General features: G+C 37.1%; 1 protein-coding gene and 1 long non-coding RNA gene across 3 annotated transcripts; both read left to right on the top strand.

Moving 5' to 3' along the window:
• Nucleotides 1-1335: 1335 nt before the first annotated feature.
• Nucleotides 1336-23250, top strand: TRA2A (transformer 2 alpha homolog). The gene is made up of 8 exons (XM_019443603.2): nt 1336-1543; nt 11865-11998; nt 15645-15810; nt 17351-17539; nt 20235-20350; nt 21416-21541; nt 22034-22101; nt 22258-23250. The coding sequence occupies exons 1-8, from the start codon at nt 1508-1510 to the stop codon at nt 22266-22268; spliced, it is 846 nt and encodes a 281-aa protein (XP_019299148.1). The 5' UTR covers nt 1336-1507; the 3' UTR covers nt 22269-23250.
• LOC128775495 (uncharacterized) lies at nt 2165-11606 on the top strand. Of its 2 annotated transcripts, none has more exons than XR_008420193.1 (2): nt 2165-3654; nt 11271-11606. It is a non-coding gene; the product is annotated as an uncharacterized LOC128775495 (long non-coding RNA). The 2 variants fall into 2 exon arrangements; XR_008420192.1 differs by lacking the exon at nt 2165-3654 and adding an exon at nt 7646-10721.
• Nucleotides 23251-23599: the final 349 nt, after the last annotated feature.

Here is a 23599-nt window from a genome sequence, read left to right as displayed (position 1 = left end):
ATATCTATATATATATATATAATATTCAGCCTTGGAAAGAAGGAAATCTTGCCATTTGTGACAACATGGATGAAGTTTGAGGGTATTACGCTAAGTGAAATAAGCCAAGCAAAGAAAGACAAATACTGCACAGTATCACATATACAGAATTTAAAAAAAAAAAGTTGAACCCAGAGAAAGAACATTGGTTACGAGGGCTAAGAGGTCAGGAAAAATAGGGAGAAGCTGGTAAATGGGTATAAACTTTAAGTTATGAATAAGATCTGAGGATCTAACATGGTAACTATAGTGATAATACTGTATCATATAATTAAAATTTGCTAAGAGAGAACTTAAGTGTTCTCACCAAAAATAAATAAATAAATCAAATGGACTGCTTGAATTGAGATGATGGAAGCGTTGCAGTTAAAGTCAATGACAAACTTCATAAGTAAGCAAGTGACTGAAGGAGAGTGGAGAGCAAGAGTCTTGCAGCAAAGGAACACAAGGAACTGAGAGTCTAGGATGTTGGAGCACGCATCTACATGGGTAGCAAAACCACCAAGTTTAAGACTGCTGCAGTGTTGAAGAGGGCAGAAAAAGAGGAGCAAAGTAAGTGACTGCATCAAGGAGAGACAGTGTTTGATAAAGTCTGATATGGAATTCAAAACTGAACTTATTACAGGGAGTGGTCTGACTCTTGATTTCAGTTCAGGTCATGATCTCATGGTTGGTGGAATTGAACCCTCATCAGACCCTGCGCTGACAGCACGGAGTCAGCTTGGGATTCTCTCCTTCCTTAGCTCTCTGCCCCTCTCCCATTAGTGCAGAGTGCTCTGTCTCAAAATAAATTAAAAAATTTAAAAGAAATTGACACAGTTGTCTTTGCGTGGAGACTGGAGCCAGCCAGGAGCGAGGCAAGGAACTGTGATTTTTCATTATAAACTACCTGCGCATGTATTATGTCAATAACATTACAAAGGGCAAAAGGTTGAAGAAAAATAACAGAAGTGCTGAAAATACCCCAACATAAAACCGTATTAATTAAATACTGTATACGCTCCCAGTTTTTTTCTGTACCATCAGAATCCATTTTGAAAATATTTAAAGGGGCCAAGATCAATAAAAGCTCATCTGGCGACTGAAAATCTTCAAAACAACTGACGTTAAAAAGGGGTCCTAAGTTTTGAGACCACTCAGCCGAGGATTCGATTCCAACGCGCCAAGGCTCAGCATACACGCCATTCCCCCACCCGCTAGGCCGGGACCGCCACAAAGCCTCGCGGGAGGCGGGGCCATGCCGTCACAGAGACGTCCCGCCCCCTTACGTCGCGCACTAGGAGGCCAGAAGGTTTCTGGCGGGGCCGGCGCCATTTTGCCGGAGCCTGCGACCGAGTGGGAGTGGAGTGGAGCGGCCGTTGTTGCCGACTCTTTCCTCCTCCCCACGGTCCAGTCAGCGGTTGATTAGGCCATCGGCCCTCAAGCCGAGACTTGTCTCTCATTTAGTTTTGGGGAGCGTCTGGCCGACATGAGTGATGTAGAGGAGAACAACTTCGAGGGCAGAGTGAGTACAAAGCCGCGGGAGCCGTCTTCGGCGGCGGCCCGATGCTCGGGGTTTCACGGGGACGAGCGCGGTCGGGCGGGGTTGCGGGGAGTCCTGCGGGGTCCCGCGGGGAGCAGCCTCTGGAGCCATCACGGTTGTTTCCTCACATACCAAGATGGCTTCTGGGTTCCACTCTTTCCCCAAACACCACGGATAACCCCCTCTCCCCCTTTTTTTGGAGACTGACTGATACCTGGACTCCTAGGTCCGATTTCCCCCCGCAGTGGCGCGCTCCCTTCTCCCCACCCCTGAGGCTTCCTTATCTCTGTTCCGAGGAGTGGGTCCCCGTCGCGGTGGGGCGGGAGGAGACGGCAGGGAGTTCCCCTCCGGCCGGATAGTGGTAGGTGCTTCCTGCGGTGGCATTTCTGGCGACCCCGAGCATCGTAGAGGGTCTCGGGGTCGAAACTGCGCGGGGCTGTTGTCCGGGCGGGGAGAAGCTGGCGTGGGACTAGCTGGGGCCTGTGTCTCCTTGGCTCTCTATTGCAGTGAGCGGCCGCGTCTCTGTTGGAACCGGCGGCGTTGCGTCTATAAAGGCGAAAGCCTTGAGGTTGAAGGTGGGACGAGCCTAATGAAGTGGTTAGTCAACGACCGCACCGACCCTTAAGCGTTCTTAAGACGAGAGCTGTGAGGGGAAAACTACGCAAGGAGCCCTTTTCCCTTAATGTCCCTTCTACTTTCTTTTCACTTCAAAATGAATGTGGAAATGCTATAACGCCTGATTTTTTAATTCCTTGATGTTGGGTTTTTTTCTCTCTTCTTTATATCTCAACTTCTAATGCTTTCCTTCCTATGATCTTTCATCTAAAAACCACTTCTTTACAGGTCTTTACGGTAAAAAAAAAAAAAAAAATCTTACATAACTGAACAAATTTTGTGGCTCAGTATTTTGAAAATAGCTAGTCAGTTTATACTGTTCTCTACTCAAAACGTTACCTGAAAATTACAGGCCCTCTCCCATTTCTCTCCTCACCGCATCCCCCAGCAAAGAGGGCCTCAGGGATTTTCATTATTTGGGGTCGATGAATATAAACATCACCAAGATACGTTATCCTCAGCCTAAATACACTAGAACGTTAATCAGTGTTTGAGTTCTACTTCCGAAGTTACCTTACAGTGGTAATTGGTGGAAGTGGTTTAGTGTTAAACCCTGAAAAGAAAATCCCCAGGCAGCATGTTCTTGCTGTTGTGTTGGTATTCTGGTTACTAGGGGAAACGCATAAAAGCCTTTAAGGTGTGTGCTGGTTGGAATGAATTTTGGCTTTTTTAGAAGTTCGTAATAAAAGTACTTAGAAGCAGACAGTTAAATCGGAAGGTTGATTGAGGCTTTTATTCTTTGTGAGGAAAGAGATTTAAATAGGTTAGAAACAAAACTTTTTTAATGCCTGTAAGATTGGATTTTTAAAATGAAATCTGGGTCACAGATACAAGTGAGTAGTCGAACCTGCTTATTTTTTAGTGTGGCGTATTGATTGTCCCAACAAAACTTTTTAAAACTCTTCTAATAAAAATATGTGGTGATAATTATAAGCTGATTGTTTTGATAACATTAGGTAGTTGTGGGAAGAAATTTGGCTGCCCATTAATCTTTCCTTCCGTTGACTTTAGTACAGAAATTTATTTTTTGTTAATGTTTGTTTTGATTTGGTTTGTGGGGAAGTGAAGAGGACTACTATTTGGGACCTTGTTGTCCTTTAAGTTCTTACTTTTTAATTAGTCATCAAATTGAGGAATGGAACAAGTTTGGGGTAATTGACACTTTACCCACCTAAGAAGGCAGTATATGTAAGATCCCCACCCAATTTTAAGCTAAAATGTATGTAGGTATTAACATTTTATGTTAATAGAAAACGGGTTCTTCCTCCTCCCTGCCCCTTACAGTGTTTACTGTCATAGAAAATATTTTTTGACATGTGATACCCAAGTGTATGTTAGTGTAAATGAACTCAGTAGATTGAATAATGCGTTCGCCCACCCTTACCTGTTACATCTTTTTTTTCTTTTGTAGGTTGGGGTAATTGTCTTTATTTGTTATTGGTTAAAGAATTAGAAGAATGCCAGAAGCTTTTCTGAGGGTGTACTTTTTTCTTTTTTAAAATTGTTTCTTACAACAGTTTAACATTCACTAGTGCTTTTGGTTTCTAAACTGTTGTGATTTCTTAGCTGCTAGCCAGCAGTTTAAAAAAGTTTTTAAACAATATAGTTGTCATGTTATCTTTGTATCTAAATGTAATGACCATTTAGAAACACTCAAAAAAGGATTTTCAAATGATGTTTTTGAGGTTTTTAAGTAGTTATACTTCAAATTTTGTAACTAAAATGAAGTAGAGAAAACATTGACGGATCAGTTGAGATTTCATTTGCTTTACCTTTAGAATAAATAGCACATATTAACCCCATGTTACTGAAAAGATATTTGGAATTAGAGGGCAACTTTTTTATAGCATTTCAGAATCTTAACCACACCACACCTCCTCCCCCGATTTTTGATATGTTTTCTAATTTATTCCTCACGATACTTTTGTGAGGGCTAGAGTATTCTTAGCCATTTTAGAAAGTAAAGCAGGCCTAGAAGACCATGCCAGGAATCTGAGATTTACAGGTCCCAGTCCATTGCTCATTGCATACATTATGCTGTATATATTTTGATTTACTTTTTAAAAAGGAGCACGTGTACTTGAGCATCTCAGACATTAATAGAGTTTGTGAGAAACAGTTTACAGGAGCTTAATTTTCCACTGTAGATTAATGTTTCTTCCATTGTAGAGGACTGGAATAAAAGAACGTGGGGAAAGAAAATATAACTGGCTGAATTTTGTTATAAGTAACCCTAATAGTTAACCCAATCAAAATTCCCTTCTGCCTAAGGTAAAACTGTCAAGCATCCGCTGCCTTTTAAGTAAAGGTCAGGTGTTCTTGAGGGAAATAGAACTTGGATTCTAATTTGAGGTGACTGTCAGCTCAAATCTGGGTAAAAGTATATAATCACGTTCCCTGCGATAGAAGTAATAAGGAATTCAGAAAATGAAGCTGGGTGATTTTGTGAGGTAGGGGAAAGGGAAAGCTTTACCTAACACTGGATCTTACAGTTAAGGAATAGATGACAATGAGGAGGTTGCTGGTGCAGTAATAGATGATAGATTTGACTAGATATGCAGTTAGATAATAGAGGGTTTTGAATTCTAGATTTAGGGATTTGGACTTAATCCAATATGCTATAAGAAGGCATGTATGGATTCTTAATTCTGGGAGTGGCATAATGAAAGGAAATTTAGCAAAGAACAGAGGGACTGGTGGTACAAGAAGAGCAGCAAGGCACACGAGGTATTTAAGGAAGGAAATTGTAAAGACTCTGGTCCGTAAAGAATGAGACATTTTTACTTTAAAATAAGTAGTAGGTTCCTTAAAACAATTTGCTTGGGACATGTATATTAAGTTTACAGAAATATTTTATTTTTTAAAAATTTTTTTTCAACGTTTTTTATTTATTTTTGGGACAGAGAGAGACAGAGCATGAACAGGGGAGGGGCAGAGAGAGAGGGAGACAGAATCGGAAGCAGGCTCCAGGCTCCGAGCCATCAGCCCAGAGCCTGACTCGGGGCTCAAACTCACGGACCGCGAGATCGTGACCTGGCTGAAGTCGGACGCTTAACCGACTGCGCCACCCAGGCACCCCAGTTTACAGAAATATTTTAAATGGAAATGTCTTTCTGAGCTGAGAGTGAGGCTGGTACTTGAGCTGTGCCTTTCCATGTCATCTTCATAAAGAGTTGTTTGCTTCCCACAGCTTCGATTAAAGTTAGGATTTAGGTCTCCAAAAAATGTTTAGACTTCTTCATAGAAATTATGGGGAATGGAAATTTTCATTTTACTTATTCACCCTCTACCCCTAATTTTTTTTTAACGTAACTTAGAATAACGTTAAGTCCATTTTTTTCTCATTCATTGGCCCATGGTTTTTAATAGAGGTTAAAGATTTTCATGTAGGGTCTATCTTATAATTCCACAGTTGAAGAGGAAAAATGCTACTTGTCTCCTTTTCAGAGTTTGTTAGAGCTTCTTGAGTAGCTAGAATATTTTTAAGTGACTCCTAGTGTTCCTCTTAACACATGATATGGTTTGACTGGATGACAGAAGCAAAGAGCAAAATAAAAATTCGTCTGTACCAGTTTGGAATTAAAATGTGTGTGCGTTAAGATATTTTGTTAAAGAATAGCAGAAATATCGGAAGCTTTTTTCTTCTCTGAATCCTGATTTGTAATAATTGGGGTGATGATTGAGCTATTCAAAACCCATCTTGGTGACTGGCTTCTTTTTAAAAATAAAATAAAACTGGGCTTAAAATTTTTCTATTGATGAAACTTTAATAAATGTGGGAGTACAAGGGAGGTTTGCGCTCTCCCTTCCTTTTAAAAAAATAGGAATAAAAAAGAATCTCTATTTTACAGATAAGAATGTCAGCGTTTAGCTTTTAAAAATACTTAGTTCAGTTTCTTAAGCAATTTAATTTCATATATATCATCACATCAACTTGTTACAAAAGGGTAAGACTTTCTTTCCCATAGTAGTGACAGTATTAAACTTGACGGTCTTGTTTTACGTTTAATTTATTTATTAAAGTTAAGTGCTTTCATCCAGTTTTAATGCTTTTTTTATTCCCTCTGTGGATTTTTAAGCAAGGAATTGCTAAACTTAAGGAAACATTTTTAATGCTCAAATTTTAATATTTGAGATTCTTTCGCTGCTCAATATAGGTAGAAGGTAGGATTTCTAAAGGGAGCAATGTAACTAATTGTACCCCCAGTGCAGATTTGTCACAGATGCTTAATGATTCGTGCCATTCCAAAAATGAGAATAAAAAATCTTGAGATCTGAAAGAATGTGAAGGGATTTAAATATTTAGGAATGAGCTTTGTTTACGGATTTACAGAATTTATTTACCTATGGTCTGTGTAGTGTAACAAGTGTGAAATGGCCAAGGATAATCAATAGTTTCTTAGAACCTTCCTGACAGTGTAAAAACCTACTCTTTGATACTATCATTGGGTGCTCAGGCATCAAATAACTAACCCTGGGACCTTTGTAAAAGGTATATAGTCACATGCTAAATTAGTTAATACTGATTGTTATTTGTTCACCTGTCCTACCAGATTTAGCAGGACAGAAGTGCAGGTGAGGAAGTGTTAATGATCAGATGGGGAAAAGAATCTGGAAACACTGTTTAAAAAAAAAAAAAAAGTTAAGAGGGGAATAATGAAGGAAATGTGGTTTCCCCTCCCTCCTCTAGATTATTGCCAATATATAGTTGTATATAATCCTTATTGTCTCATGATTTTCACCAAAATGAAATTTTGAATTATGAGTGACTAGGCCTGACCAATCTGAGGTAGAAGAAAAGTTATTTTTTTTAAACTAAGGCCCTGTAGTTTACTCAAGATTCATAAATATTCCCATGATATTAGAAGATGAGAACCTAAGAAATTCTATAGCAGGTTCTTAGTAAAATTTTTTAGCTATTATTTATTGGCTTTTAATATAACTAAATTTTTTTCATGTTAAAATTGGTCATAGCTAGCCAGTTTATTGACCACACTTAAAATTTGTAGAAAAGGCTATAAATATTTCAGGTGATTTCATGGTTGTGACTAGTTTATATTTCATTATTTATGCATAAGTAACAATTCTAAATTTCTTTAAGCATCTCCAAAATTATTCCAAACTGTAGAGAATGTAAAGACAAAGTGTTAGTATATCTGTGAGCCTTTGCAGATGGAAAGACCACTTTAACCTCACTTAGAATGCAGCACACAAGTGTTTTCTTTTTAAGGAATTACTCTGATAGCAGTTATGGGTTAAGACAGTGAAAGTATTTCTTTTATAAGCTTAAGAGTCTAAGAGAAGCAGCCTATCATACTCAAGAGGAAGGAGGCAGAACAGCTGTTTATGTAGACTGAAATTAAAGAATTGGATAAACACAGGTTTCCAATAAGCCCTAAAGAATGAAGTTCTTAGTACAATAAATATTATAAGCTATTTGAGTATTTTAAGTACACCACCCCCCCCCACCCCCCACCCCCCGCTTTGGGACATAAAATTTGCCTAAATGCACTAGTGTACTTTTATGGACATAGATTTCCAATTTCATAAAGTAGTGGGAAAATATATTTTGAGAGAGCTTGTTTTTTAAAGTTTATACTATTATCATAGAAACTTGAATTTGTATAAACTTGGCACTATTGGTATGGAATTTGCATTGCCATAATATTAGAATGGGTTACAGCTTAGCATTTATATTGTGATGTGTTCATTTTAATGGGCTTTCAAGTACTAAACATATATGTTGAAATTTTTTTCTTCCATCTATTATGATACTAGCTGTATTAAAAGACTGCAATTATTGCTTACCTTAGGAATTGTTCATGTTCTGCAACAATGTGTGCATATGTTTAATAACCTTTTTTTCTTGATTAAAAGAATAGTACATGGTTGTTGTAGTTATGTACGGTGTGTAAAATGCTGCTGTATTTTAACACAGATTGCTTGAATTGGATATACCGTGGTACATTCCTAGTATTGTGGTTAGCTCTCTCGTTTTTATTTTTGGCTGTGTCCTTCAGCTGCCACCAGAGGTACCTTGATAATAAAGAATAGTTGAAAGAACCGACACCGTTTAAGCAGGTTGTACTATGAGAACTTTCTGCCTGGCTTCTGGTTTATAGTAGGTAAGGTAGACTGGAAGCCTGTTTAAGATTGCTTATAAAAATTTGGATATGACTTGGTTGAGTCATTCTGTCCATTTTTTTTATTTTAATGGTTGTTGGATCCGAATGCAGGTTACTGAAGAATTTGCAGAATTTCTTGACTGGGCAGCTTTAAGAGCCGATTCAGTGTAATCAAGTGAAACAGGACAGATAACAGCCCTTCTCAGTATTTTATTTACGTTTTATGTATTTCTCCGGGGGAAAAGTTGAAGTTATGATTTTGTAATAAAGATAAGTCTCAAAGGTAGAAAAGGATAATCTAGCATTTGTCCACAAAGGTTGTAGGTTGGTTTCTAATGCACAATTTAGTGAAAATGGTACTTCGTACCAGCTTTTGACAAATAAGTTACTTAAAAATGGCAAATATTAATTGATATGACCATTTTTCTTTGTGAAGACTGTTAACTATATCAGTTCTTAGAATGAGGGGCCTTTTTTTTGTATTACAGTAAAAATTCTGAAGAATTAGTAGTTTATTCTTCAAGTTAAGTTCACTGACAGTTACTAATTTTACCTTTTTAGATTGTATCTAAATTGTTTTCAGAGGTTAAAATGATAGTGACAACTTTGTAACCAGTTGTTAACAAGGGAGGTAAGAGGACTGTTTCTTAACCTTGAATGATTCCATGAAGAAATTTATGCAGATTTAAGTTTTCATGATAGAAAAACTGAAGGATAAGCAACAAAAGAGGTATTAGGTGTTTGTGAAACCTTAGATAATTAAAAAGCAAGACTTCTTTTATTTTTTTTAATGTTTATTTATTTTTGAGAGAGACAAATGGACAGAATGCAAATAGGGGAGGGGTAGAGAGAGAGGGAGACACAGAACCAGGCTCCAGGCTCTGAGCTGTCAACACAGAGCCCGAAGAGGGGCTGGAACTCATGAGCTGGGAGATCATGACCTGGGCCACAGTTGGCCACCCAACCAACTGAGCCACCCAGGTGCCCCAGCAAGACTTCTTTTAAAATAGCCTAATGTCTTTTGAAAAAATACTCTGTCATGTCTTAATGTTTTAACAAACCAAAAGGAAAGTTTAGTTTTTTCCAGTAAGTTCTGTGCCAGAACTGAGATTGAAACTTTAAATTTTAAGATGTTACTAAGTTAGCTTGTTTACATTAATTTCTAAGAAATGGCAATTTTCAGCACTATTGGATAATTTTCAGTTATATTTATTTCTGAGGGAAGACTTGAAAATCAAACATACACATATTTGGACCATAATATTTTTACCATGTACTAGAAAGCTTCACATAAGCATTTAAGAAAAAACTTAAATTTTAATATAAGACTGATTTATACAGTTGTAAAATTAAACATTTTACGGTGTCACAGAGTATTCTGATATGTATGTAAACATGAACTGTGGTCATATAGTGTTTCATCTACTGCTGTTCAACAGCATAAATGAATAACACAGGATCTGTGTTATAGAAGGGAAAGCAGAGAGGGGAAGATACTCTTTTCACCTTAATGAACCAGCCTGTGTAATGCTTCAATTACAAGCAAATTGGCCATACTTTTTTTTTTTTTTTTTTGAAGTACAGAATATGCTGCTTTTACAGTTTTCAGTGAATGAAAAAGCCTAAATTGCTGTCCCTGCTCCAGTCATCTGTCCAGGAATTTAGAGACTATAGAGAATTTAGAGAGATGTGGTGAAAGACTTACAGGTAGCTAAATGGGAAAGGTTGATATTGAAGGAAAAGGTAGCTATATGTTTCAGTTTTGTTTGCATCTGAAAAAATAAATAGGCCTGGCAACATCTGTACAGTTCTTGATAAGTAAATCTTTGGACATTAAACTCAAAGAGAAAGTTTTAAGGAAGTTGCATGATAGTCTTATGGCATAAATGAAAATGCGTGTGAGGTTGGGGTAATTATTTACAATGATAATCAAGGCGTAAATGGACAGAGAAACCGGACTGTCCCATCCTACTTTGGTCGTAATCATATATCTGTCAGATTAAGAAACAGTCTCTTATTCAGTTTTAAATCATTTGATTTGGAAAGTTTTGATTTATATCCAACTTTTTCAGAAGCCAGTCAGTTTTCTGATATAGGATATAGTTACCGAAGGGAATATATGTATGTGTAACTGCATAAAACATGGAAAACTAATAAAATTGGTGGGATCAAAAAATAAAGACCATGATACTAATTGTATAATTTTTTGTACATTATGATACTTCATGATAATACAGAATATTAAAATGGCACAGTTGCAAAATTACATGTATTAGTAATTTATAAGCCAAAGGGGGCATTTTAAGAATTTCATGTCCTCTTTTCCCCGTAAGTTTATCTTTGTGCTTTATTTCAGAACATATGTTTCTGGTTAAGTTGGAGTGTGCAAAGATAGTGGTCAAACATAATTGGGAAAAGATGTTAGTAATTTCACTAATTTTTTTTTTTTTTTTTTTTTTTTTTTTACTTTGAACATCAGCATGTGTTCTCTAATAATTGAGTTTAGGTAGATGTGTGCAAATTTCAGCCCAGAATGCTTTGCTTTAACTGTATCTTGGTATCTTAGCATGGCTTAGTGAAAGCTCATTTTAAGATAACTAAGACTTCAAGTTATAAATTAGTAAATACTTAATACATACGTGGGGGGGATTACAGTTAATGTTAGATTTATGCTTGGATTAATTATTTATATTAAAATTGTTCACATTTTAGGAAATAGGATGAAACATGAAAGGGGAGGAGGGTGAAGAATATGGTAAAAAACATTTAGAGAAATTCAGTAAATTTTCTTTAATTGTTAGAAACTAGACTTTTGAAAAATTTTAAAGATTATAAAATTGTTTTTTAATAAACTAGTTATTTGCACTTTACCTGCTGGCTTTTCCATTTGGTAGATAACATTCTGAACTCCAGCAGAGTTTTATAATCCCCACGTGCTTAAATATACTAAATGTTCTTTTTCCATTAAGGTTAATGTTCGTGAAGAAATTGAAGAGTTTTTTCCAAGAATGTGGAAGATAAATCAAGATAAAAGAAGGCTAATGAAAAGTATTAAAGATCAGAAAATTAAAATTGAATGGGGGAAAAAATTGAACAGAAGATTGGTCAGATAGAAGCACTTGAATATTTTTTTTTAAGGCTATTTTGAATTGTTTGAATTGGGGAAGAATACACGAAGTATGAAAAATGAAAAACTCAATGAAGAATGAAGAGAAGTAGAAAGCAAGAGTGAAGTAGAATTAAAAGAATCTGGAAGAATGAATGGGTCCTAGGTTAAGTAAATGTATGGTTTATGTTCCAGTGTCTGTATGATCAAGTTGTAGATGAATTTGCATGATTACTTAGTTAATAGAGAATTGGTGATCTGGTTCAAGTAGGGAATTATTGAGGACAGTTAGCAGTATTAACAATGGGTTATTAATGAGCTGAAATTTTTTCTGGAGGGTGTTGCCTAACCATTTGTTTTTCAGGAGCAATCAATATAAATAATTACGGTACTTTAAATGTTAGGTGTTAGGCATCTACGTGACCAGTGCCATTTGTAATACTGTCTTCTTTGTTAGGAGTCTCGCTCTCAGTCAAAATCTCCAACGGGAACTCCTGCTCGTGTAAAATCGGAGAGCAGGTCAGGATCTCGTAGTCCATCAAGGGTTTCCAAACACTCTGAATCCCATTCTCGATCAAGATCAAAATCCAGGTAAGTGTGCTTAAAATAGTACTTAAAATGCTTTCCTTGGATTTTTCAGAGCAAAGTGGTTTTTTACTAAATTCCTTGTTTTTGCTGCATTTTGTATAAAGATTAGACCAAAGACCAAAGAAATTTCATCCAAAACATGAAGTAGTTTTTCTCAAACTGTGGAGTTTAGAAATGAATGTTCTAGGGGTGCCTGGGTGGCTCAGTCAGTTAAGTGTCAGTCTCTTGATCTCGTTTCAGCTCATGATCTCATGGTCTTGGAATCTAGCTCCTATTGGGCTCTGCACTGAGTGTGGAGCCTGCTTGGGATTCTCTCTCTCCCTACCCCCTTCCCTACTCTCATGCATGTATGCTCTCCCAAAATAAATAAATAAAAGATTTTTTTTTTAATGAGTGTTCTAGATAAAGATTTAGATAAGGCAGAGTCATCTCTTAGCCCAGTTAACCTATCAGATGCTGGCTGTTAATATAGATTCAATATGTATTGATTGATTTAAATGCATTTGGCATCTGAGGATTGGTTTTTTATTTCAGTATTTGTACAACCAAAAGGTAAATTTCTCCATTGGATACTTGGCATGTAATTTAGAGCGGAGAAGGTTGATGTGTCTATGTTGTACTGGCTATCACAATGATTTGAGAAGCTGTTTCAAGATTCATATTCCAGCTACATCCTTTACCTGAAGATTGTGACTCAGTAGGTCCAGGTTGGAACTCTTGTCGATGTAATTTTTTTTTCTTTTTTTTTTTTTTTTAAGTTTGTTTATTTTGATAGAGATGGAGATAACATGAGTCGGGGAATGGCAGAGAGAGAATCCCAAGTAGGCTCTGCACTGTCAGTGCAGGCTGCATGTGGGGCTCAAACTCACAGAACCATGAGGTCATGACCTGAGCCAAAACTGAGAGTCAGATAGTGATGCTTAATTAACTGAGCCACCCAGGCGCCCCTATAATTTCTTAATTGGAGACATAATTTCTTTGTGTAGAGTTTGTTTGCAAGGGAGCATGAGACAAAAAAAAATCCATTAAAAGGCTATACTTTTCTTGAGTCCACAGCTATCTTTTCTGTCATATCCACGATCCAACTTGATTCACTAACCACTCTAATTAAATCATGTGCAGAATAGCACTGTGTAGAATTTGGGTGTGCAAATGGAAATGAGCATGTTTTCATTTTAGGACCTTCACACTTGTTGTTCTCGGCCTAGAATTCTCTTCCCTCAGATATTCAATCACTTAATTCATTCTCTGTGTGCCACCTGAGAACGTTAAAGAACATACACACCTTATTGCCTTACTCTTAATTTTTTTTCGTAATACTTACCACTATCTGATTCAGAGAAAAGCTTAGGCACTCCTGAAGGGTTTTTAATTTATGTCATTTATCATTACTGTTTAAAAATAACAGTTGAAGGGCACCTGGGTGGTTCAGTTGTCTTAAGTGTCTGACTTAGGCTCAGGTCATATCTCAAGGTTCATTGGTTCTACCCATACATCAGGCTCTCTGCTGTCAGCACAGAGCCTGCTTTGAATTCTCTGTCACCCTCGCTGTCTCTGCCCCTTCCCGCCCCGCAAAAAATAAACATTTTTCATTTTTTTTAATGTTTATTTATTTTTGAGAGAGTGTGAATAGGGGAGGAGCAGAGAGAGAGAGGGAGACACAGAATCCAAAGCATGGTCCAGGCTCTAAGCTGTCAACACAGAGCCTGATGCGGGGCTCGAACCCATGAACTGTGAGATCATGACCTGAGCCGAAGTCAGACACTAAGCCAACTGAGCCACCCAGGCGCCCCAACAATTGATATTTTAAGTGACAGGATTTCTTATTAATGTTTGTTTATCTTTTACAGTGAGGCTGTAAATTAGTGTTAAGGAAAATGGGAAATCTCTATATCTTAAATGTGCTAGGAACTACATCTCCAGGTCTTGCCAAGGAACTTTTGCTTTTGCTTTTGCTGTTCCTAGAATACTTTTCCCCTGTCTACCTAGTAAAATATGTCTCCCAGCTTCATTGTTAGCCTTCTTTGTTTTGAATAATCTTCCCTTGTTAGTTTAATTCTCTTCACGCATGTGCTCTCTTTTTAGACACTCTGGCCCTTAGCATGTATAACATTTATTGAATGCCTTAAACAAATTATTTTGTAAGACTGTGATCGCTCCATGGGGTGCCTGGATGGCTCAGTTGGTTAAGCGTCCGACTTCAGCTCAGGTCACAATCTCACGGTCCGTGAGTTCGAGCCCCGTGTCGGGCTCTGGGCTGATGGCTCAGAGCCTGGAGCCTGCTCCTGATTCTGTGTCTCCGTCTCTCTCTGCCCCTCCCCCGTTCATGCTCTGTCTCTCTCTGTCTCAAAAAATAAATAAACGTTAAAAAAAAAAAAAAGGACTGTGATCGCTCGCTCCTGGTCTGTGTGTTTATCAAAGATGGATCATGTGAATAGTAAATAAATAGCAGAGTGGCTGGAAATAGAGAAAGGAGAAGAACTAGGGAATCAGCAGGGGAAAGACAAGTGAGATGCTGTAGTAAACTTGAAGAAATGAAGACTGTTAGACATGAAGACTATTACACGGGCATTTAGGTTGTTGGATTAATTTAGGAGATGCTGGATTGCAGTGGGCTAAAGAAAGATTGGAAAGGAAATGACACTTAACAGTGAAGGGAATGTAGAACTATATTGAGAAGATGGTAAGAATCAAAGGATTTTACTGTGGTGATAATGACAGTTGGTGATTGGTCTTTGTTATGGTAAGATACACACAACAAAATTTACAGTCTTGGGGCACCTGGGTGGCTCAAGTCAGTTGAGCTTCCAGCTTTGGCTCAGGTCATGATCTCACAGTTCATGGGTTCGAGCCCCGCATCGGGCTCTGTGCTAACAACTTGGAGCCTGGAGCCTGCTTCAGATTCTATGTCTGTCTGTCTCCCTCTCCCTCTTCTTCTGTCCCTTCCTCCCTCCCCCTCTGTCCCTTCCTCCCTCTCCCTCTCTCTCCCCCTCCCTGTCTCTCCCCCTCTCTCTCTCTGCCTGCCCCTCCCTCACTCACATTCTGTCTCTCAAAAATAAGTAAACATTTAAAAAAAAAAATTTTTTTTTTAATTGACAGTCTTAACCATGTTTAAGTGTGCTATTGAGTAGTGGTATTAAATACATTCACATTGTGCAACCATCACTACCATCTGTCCCAGAACTCTTCATTCTGTAAAACAAACTCTGTACCCATTGAACAGTGGCCCCTTGTTTTCCCCCTCTCCCAGCCCTTGGCAGCCATCATTTTACTTGCTAGCTATATGGTTTTGACTACTCTAAGAACCTTATATAAGTGGAATCACAGTATTTGTCTTTTGGTGGCTGGCTTGTTTGCCTTAGCATAATGTCCTCAGGGTTCATCCATGTCTCAGAATATTGCAGGATTTCCTTAGTGCTTGTTTTGTGTTTTTCTTTTAAAAGAAGATAGAGGTGTAATATGCTTGTAAGGTATAGTGTGAAAAGAGTGAATGTAGAAGGGATAGACTGAGAACAAGATGATTGTATGATTAAGAGAACAAGAAGAATATACTTGCCTCAGAAAGTAAAAAGGAGCTGGGGTACATGTATAAATCCTTGGCATTACCCATTTGCTTCAGTATTTTCACTTAAATTTATTTCTCTCACAGGTCGAGGTCAAGGAGGCATTCTCATAGACGTTACACTCGATCCAGATCCCATTCTCACTCTCATAGGAGACGATCTCGAAGTAGGTCATATACACCTGAATACCGGCGTCGTAGAAGCCGAAGTCACTCTCCAATGTCTAACCGGAGAAGACATACAGGCAGCAGGGTATGTAGTTTTAAAAAATTAATGAAAACTTATTTTGTCTTAGGTGTTTAGTTATAGCATAATATCTTGCTTTCATGAGACTAGACCGTCTTTTTGGATTTTTTTGGTTTTTGTTTTTGTTTTTGTTTTTTTTAACATTCATTCATTTTTTTGAGAGAGATAGTATGAGCGCAGGAAAGACAGAGAGAGAGGGAGACACAGAATCCAAAGCAGGCTCAGGCTCTGAGCTGTCAGCACAGAGCCTGATGCAGGACTTGAACTCACGAACAGTGAGATCATGACCTGAGCCAAAGTTGGACACTTAACTAACTGAGCCACCCAGGCACCCCTAGACCGTTATTTTAAACGGTCCAGGGGGCACCTGGCTGGTTTAGTCGGTGGAGCATGCGACTCTTGATCTTCAGGTTATGAGTTCGAGCCCCTCATTGTGTGTAGAGATTACTTAGGAAATAAAAAATAAATAAAGTGATATTCCAGAAACATCCTTAAGCATATGAATATTATTTATATTCATTTAAATATATTTTATTTTCTTGGGGTACCTGGGTGGTTCAGTCAGTTAAATGTCCAACTCTTGTTTTCAGCTCAAAATGTGATCTTATGGTTCATGGGTTTCAGCCCCAACTGCAGGGCCTGCTTGGGATTCTCTGTCTCTCAAGATAAATTAAATATTAAAAAAAATATATTTTTTATATATTTTATTTTCTTGACTTTTGAGTGAAAAGTTGAAATTTGTGAAGAAAATATATGTTCTACGAATTAAAATGAAAAACTGAGCTGAAAATAATTGAGATTAAAAACTTTTGGTGGAGGCTGAGGGAAGCTGGCAGGGAAATACATGTAGTAATAATAATAGCTAACATTCAGCACTGTGCAGAGGTTTTCAATGCATGTAATAGATAAGCAAGTTGAGCCTTGGATATGTGACATTGATGTTTGGATTTTGGCTAACTGGCAGAGTCCAGGTTTCAACCAGGCTGCTTGCCTCAAACTTCCCGTGCTTAACTTTGGTGCTGTGTTTTCCCTCTATGTGATACTGAATCATTTAACTGTAACGGAATCTGCTGTTATTTAATGATGCTTTGAAATGTGTAAGTACATTTTTCAAGTTAGGATTGTGGGAAAATTGGAAGAATATCCTTAATGAAAATGGAGGAAAGCACTTAAAGATGAAGTCATATTAAGTACAAATCTGTAAGGTATATAACATTTGAATAAGCCACGAATAAGGCTTTAAATTTAAACTAGGATGGATTCTTTGGATACATTCTGAAAATTGCAGGACTAGAAATAGAAAGTAGGGATGTTTTTATTTAGGATACAACTGGATGTATACTCCAAAGAAGGGGTGAGTGTACTGTATGTAAACTGTAAAATATTACTCATCTGGGTTTTTTCCTCTTAAATTCTTCTTTCCAAGTAACTTGAAGTAGTGTATAGTCTTTGTGTATTAGATGAGGTGTTCAAAGTATTTCTGTGTGGCTTAATTTTTACTTCAGTTTGGAGCTTGAAATTAAATCACATCTTAAATATTCAACAGGCAAATCCAGATCCCAACACTTGCCTTGGAGTGTTTGGCCTCAGTTTGTACACAACAGAGAGAGATCTTCGTGAAGTATTTTCTCGATACGGACCATTGAGTGGTGTCAATGTGGTTTATGATCAGCGAACTGGACGATCACGAGGATTTGCTTTTGTTTATTTTGAAAGAATAGATGACTCAAAGGAGGTAATTTTATAATTATCTGTCAATTTGACATTTTTGAGGTACATAATTATAATGTCAGGTTATTGTTAAAAGTTGACTGATAGTCTCCCAGTTCCATAACATGTTCTCTTTCATTCCCTGACCTGAGTCTATTCAAACTCTTCCTCTCAGTGTTACAGTTTGGAAAGTGAGATGTATGTGTTTGAGTTAATAGAAAAAATAAAGCATATGAATATTCTTCTTTGACTAAGTCTTATTCATACTCCCAAGAAGGTGATTAAACTAACTTTCTAGAAATTCTATGGTATTTTCAGTTGTCTGGCAAGCTCAGTTGGTGGAGCGTGCAACTCTTGATCTGGGGGTTGTGAATTCAAGCCCCATGCTGGGTGTAGAGATTACTTAAAAATAAAATCTTTTTTTAAAAGTTAAAGAGAAACTATATAATATTTAGGTTAATCTGTTTAATTTTGTGTCACATGAGCTCCCCATGTATAGAGTGTGTTTCCATTCATACTCATCTATTTTTGTTCTATAATTAAAATATACCTAGAAAAAACTGGTCTTTTTTCATTTCTTTTTTTTTTTTTTTTTAATTTTTTTTTTCTTTTTTTCAACGTTTTTTATTGATTTTTGGGACAGAGAGAGACAGAGCATGAATGGGGGAGGGGCAGAGAGAGAGGGAGACACAGAATCAGAAACAGGCTCCAGGCTCCGAGCCATCAGCCCAGAGCCCGACGCGGGGCTCGAACTCACGGACCGCGAGTTCGTGACCTGGCTGAAGTCGGACGCTTAACCGACTGCGCCACCCAGGCGCCCCTCTTTTTTCATTTCTTGTTTTTATTGCCATTCTTCATTTTCCTAATAGTGATCATAATCAATATCAATGATTTGAAATTGTGCTATTTTTTTTTAAGAAATTGCTTTTTTAATTATTTTTTAAATTTATTTTGAGAGAGACAGACACAGTGTAAGTTGGGGACAGGGAGAGAGAGAATCCCAAGCAGGCTTTGCGCTGCCAGTACAGAGTCTGATGTTGGGCTTGAATTCACAAAACCATGAGATCATGACCTGAGCCGAAACCAATGGTCGGATGCTTAACCAGCTTAGTCACCCAGGCACCCCGGAAGTTGTGCTATTCTAATGTATTTGATAGTGGAATATAAAGGGAGCAGTAGGCTTACTTTCTCTATACTAGAGTTCATAGCGATCGGGTTAGAAAATTCCATTTTAAGGAATTTGAAGCCCATTGTTGAGTTTTTATCAAAACTTTTTTTGTTCTTATCGAACCTTAATAAATGTCAGGTACCTGGCTAGTTCAGTTGGTAGAGCATGTGACTCTTGATCTCAGGGTCGTGAGTTTGAGCCTCACGTTGGTACTATTTTACCTATAGTAGTTATCCAATTACTATTTTACATGTGATAGTAGTTGGATATGGGTTGTTGCTCTATGTATCAACAGTATTTGCGACATAAACAGTCATAATAAAAGTTCGCATATTTTTCAAAAATAATAGATGCTAGTGGCATCTAGTGGATAGAGGCCAAAAATGATACTAAACATCTTACAATTATAGTGCACAAGCTAGCCACCCACAACATAGAATTAGCAGTCCCAAAGTGCAAAGGTTGAAAAACCCCAGATAATTCTAACAAAATAATCCTCCAGGTTGTAAATCATTTATGTAATAGACGTTCTAATTAGCATTCTCTAAATGTTTTAATCTGTCAAATATTACCTTTTTTGGTTACATACTTGTGATTTATTTCTGGTCTCAAGGGATAAAGTTATAAGCTTAAAAAGTAGCTGGAGGAGGTGCCTGAGTGGCTCACTTGGTTAAGCAGCCTGCTCTTTGATAATCTGCTCAGTTGGTGATCTCCTGGTTCATCCCAGTGTCTCGGGGGCTCCGTACTGAGCATGGAGCTTGCTTGGGATTCTCTCTCCTCTCTGCCTCTTGTGTGTGCTCTGTCTCTCTCAAAAAAAAAAAAAAAATTAATAAACATTTTTTTTTTTTAATAAAAATACTAGGATATCTGACCTGAAGTGAAGGTTGTGAAGTATAAAACAATACCACAATTAAGATTTTTTTTAATACGAAACTTATTTGTCCTAGCTCTTGATTCTTCCCACAACCACTCCGCCTGGTTTATTTCCTTTATAAGATAAAATGAAATTGGTTCCAAAGAACTTTGTAATGTACTTGAATTATTGTCACATTTATTGGTATTCGTGCCAAAGGGCAGAATGTTAGGGAATGTGAGCACAGGTATAAAGACAGGAGCATTTGTTGGCCGGTTTAAAAGTTCTTTTATATTTGGAGTTCACTAGGTGGCGGTGTGTTACCTAAGAAATAGTTTTAGGTGAGCTGAATGGCAGTTTCTGCTTTGAGTTGCCTAGACTGAAACTAGTAACTGCAGCCTCGAGAGTTATGCAGGCTTCCCAACTTGTGTGGTTTTTTTCTCTGTAGCTGCCCCCAGTGTTTCAGCAGAGGGATGCTTAAGTGTCTGTGTGTACATTAGAAAACTCAATACTATTGACATGCATAGAGCAAGGATTAATAATATAAAATCCTGGTCCTTATTGTTTAGGAAAGAAGTGTTTAGAGAATTTTAATTTTTTTTAACTTCAAATGGAAAATGTGTTAAATTTGTTGGCAGTTTTAGTAGTTTCTTCTTAGTAAAATATGCATGACTTTCTGTTGCCTGTTCTCTGTTAAAGGCAATGGAAAGAGCAAATGGAATGGAGCTGGATGGTCGAAGAATTCGTGTGGATTATTCTATTACCAAGAGAGCGCACACACCTACACCTGGCATCTACATGGGCAGACCAACTCAGTAAGATAACATGTTTTCTAAGCTAAACTGTAAGAGCCAGAAATTCACCAGAAATGCATGCAAATTTTTTTATTAATTAGCAGATAAAATGATTTTTTCCTATAATTAGAATGGAAAGCTTAATTTGTACATATTCTAATATCTGTTTGAGGAGGGGGACAAATTAAAGCCATCACAGTTGTTCCTGACTCTTTGCTTGATGCTAATACAAATAGAAAAATTATTAAAGATGAGAAAAATAGTGTATGCTTTTAAGCATTCTCTTTCTATTCTTACATGACTTTGGAAGCCTTGTGAATAGGGAAGGGTTATTGGATAGTGATACATATTTTTTTTTTAAGTCAGTTTTCACATTGCAGAAAATAAAGAGGCTTTTATATATGTTTTTTTTTAATATAATACAACCAAAGACAGTATTGCTAAGAATGAAAGAAGGAATTACTTTCAGTTATTTTGAAGCCTTGCTGAGGAAAATGTAGGGTTTGGCAAGGAGAGCCTACAGAAAACTAAAGTGAAAATAATGTACCTCTGATTAGGAGTTGGGAAAAGTACAGGAGAAAGTGCTTAGAGTTTAAATTCACTGCCAAAGTCTTATAAACCAGATCTCAAAATTGTTGTAGTGATGCGCCTCAGTGTAAGGTAGTTAATTCTTTTTGCTGTTCCGGGTTGGTTAACCTTTTTTAATTCATGATGTTTATTAATTGCATCTGAATTAGTCTTAAGGACTCACATCTTAAGCATTTTGGTACTGTTTCCTAGCACAGTGCTTCATTTCACCTTGTTGAAAAGAAAAGGTCCTGCTGGTTTGAGTAGTATAAAAGAGCAGTTTATAATTTGGAGAGTTTTGGGAAATCATTCCTGGTTATTTATGTAATGAATAGGAAGCCAAAGCAGAATAATACCATGGGAGTCAGCAAAGTGAGATGTAGAGGTAACCAACGCGAAAAGGGATAATCTTTCTTTCTACATTGTCTTCCCTCCTTCCTCCGTTTTATTTAAGCACCAGTTGGTATTAAATGATACTGGAAAATCACATTGATGTAAAATTTTTATATTTTTCTGTAGTAGTGGCGGTGGTGGTGGCGGAGGTGGTGGTGGAGGTGGAGGAGGTGGCAGGCGTCGGGATTCTTACTATGATAGAGGATATGATCGTGGGTATGACAGATATGAAGACTATGATTACCGGTACAGGTAATGTTTTAATTTGTAATTTTCATTCTAAATTAGATTATAATAGTATTTAGTACTTTTAATTTTTGTTTCATATACATTAATAAAATATTTAAAATAGATTTTACAGGGACATGCCTAGGTGGCTCAGTTGGTTAAGCAACTGACTTCACCTCAGGTCACGATCTCAGTTTATAAATTCAGGCTCTGCACTTTTGCAGAGCCTGCTTGGGATTCTCTCCCCCTCTGTCACTGCCCCTCCCCCACTTGTGCTTTTTTTCTCTCAAAATTAAGTAACTTTAAAAAAATAGATTTTATATGATGGTTTCTTGAGGAAGGGGGAAATTATTTTCTCAAGATTGAGAACAGAGGTCAGTAATCTGTATTTGCCAATATTTTGTTGTGTCATATGCTTGCTGTTCTAGTATTAATTGGCACACAGAGAATGTAATGGTTATTTTCATCTGCCTCAGTGATTGTGTGGTATGCAAAGTAATCTTTTATTTCCTACAGAAGAAGATCACCTTCTCCTTACTATAGTCGATACAGATCACGATCAAGATCTCGTTCCTACAGTCCACGTATGTACACTTTTACTTTGTGGCATTAAGAACCATTCGTAATCAATGGTTTATTTTAGAAAATCAGCATATATGGAGATTGTTCATAGTTTGACGAATACTAGGCAAGTCAAACTATAATTGTCATTTTGACTTTTATTTTTTGCTCTCTTTCAGGACGCTATTGATAAACAGAATGGTTGCAGATGAGGACATCTTTCTCTCTCTCTCTTTTTTTTTTTTTTTTTTTTTTTTTTTGGTTTAGTTTGGTGTGTTTCGTTTTTTGTTTTTGTTTTTGATTTTGGTTTTGGTTTGGTTTCTGTTTTGTTTAATTCTGGATTTCCCCAAGCTTCTAATCCTTCTTACTCCTTTAAAAAGAACCTTTGAAAAAAAAAAAATCTTTGGTTTATTTACCATCTACACTTTGTCAGTTGTATTGCTGTTTCCACCCCTTTTAGTATACTCTTAAAGATGTAATTGTTGTCATTTTGAGTAGTTAAACATCTTAAGTAAAAAAGGAATCCCCAGTGTTACACTTTGTAAATGTTTTTTTTTTTTTTTCCTTTGCTTTGCTTTTACAGAAAATTAACTCCTGGCTAATCAAATGAGGAAAGAAATGATCTTTTTAAAGCTTCTTTTGTGTTAGATATTGTATTAGACATTGTACTAGAGACCTGCATTTAAAACTCCTTTTTTAACAACTTTTGGGAAAGATAGTAACACATAAAGTAGTTCAGTCATGTCAAGTTTGTCTGGGGTGGCATGGAGCAGTCAAATAGTGTAGAAAGTTTGAAGCTATAAAAGAAAACACTTGGTCATTTCTTTTGAAGAATGAAATTTTTGAACCCTAAAAATTGTCCTTTTTTTTTCTTTTTTTTTTAAGAGATGAAAAGCTTGTGGACTCCTACAAAACATGTTGTATTTAAAATACATCTGTTAAAATTTAAAGTGTGATTTTTGTGTTGAATTTATTGAAGTTTAAGTATTCCCTTAATCAGTGAAGGACAACTCTTATTTATTACTTAGAGCAATTGTATACTTTGCTGTTAGAAATTTTGGTATTGGGACAATGGTTAAGCAGGCTATTATTGTATAGTATAGAGTCCTTAGAAGATAAGTGTGAGGAAAAGTAGTCTCCTTTCAAATAAAAGTTAATTTCTTTGAAAATGAGACTGTCTCTTTTATTGTGGTAGAATGGGAAACTATAACTGGATTGATTTGGGAACCAGTCCCTTTCCTAACATATTTGCTATACCTGATTGTATAATTCTGTCTCTTCCTCAGTCTTTAAAATTTTTTTTAAGGTTTATTTCTTGAGAGAGAGAGACAGAGTACAAGCTGGGGAGGGGCAGAGAGAGAGGGAAACACAGAATCTGAAGCAGGCTCCAGGCTCTGAGCTGTCAGCACAGAGTCTGACTGGGGGTCAAACTCATGAACTATCAGATCATGAGCTGAGCTGAAGTTAGACACTTAACCAACTGAGCTACCCAGGTGCTTCCTCTTCCTCTTCCTCCTGCTT

Source organism: Panthera pardus, unplaced genomic scaffold (assembly GCF_024362965.1).
Source record: "Panthera pardus isolate Hobbes unplaced genomic scaffold, ASM2436296v1 HiC_scaffold_8, whole genome shotgun sequence".
Taxonomy (NCBI): domain Eukaryota; kingdom Metazoa; phylum Chordata; class Mammalia; order Carnivora; family Felidae; genus Panthera; species Panthera pardus.
Note: the sequence above shows the minus strand (reverse complement) of the source record. Positions and strands in the feature narration are given on the sequence as shown.

What these genes read in the sequence shown, in the direction of transcription:
- TRA2A (XM_019443603.2), top strand. Translation starts at nt 1,508, where the DNA reads ATGAGTGATGTAGAGGAGAACAACTTCGAGGGCAGA. An exon ending in CGATCAAGATCAAAATCCAG is followed by an intron (nt 11,999 to 15,644) that starts GTAAGTGTGCTT and finishes TTTCTCTCACAG; the next exon opens with GTCGAGGTCAAGGAGGCATT. An exon ending in TACATGGGCAGACCAACTCA is followed by an intron (nt 20,351 to 21,415) that starts GTAAGATAACAT and finishes ATTTTTCTGTAG; the next exon opens with TAGTGGCGGTGGTGGTGGCG.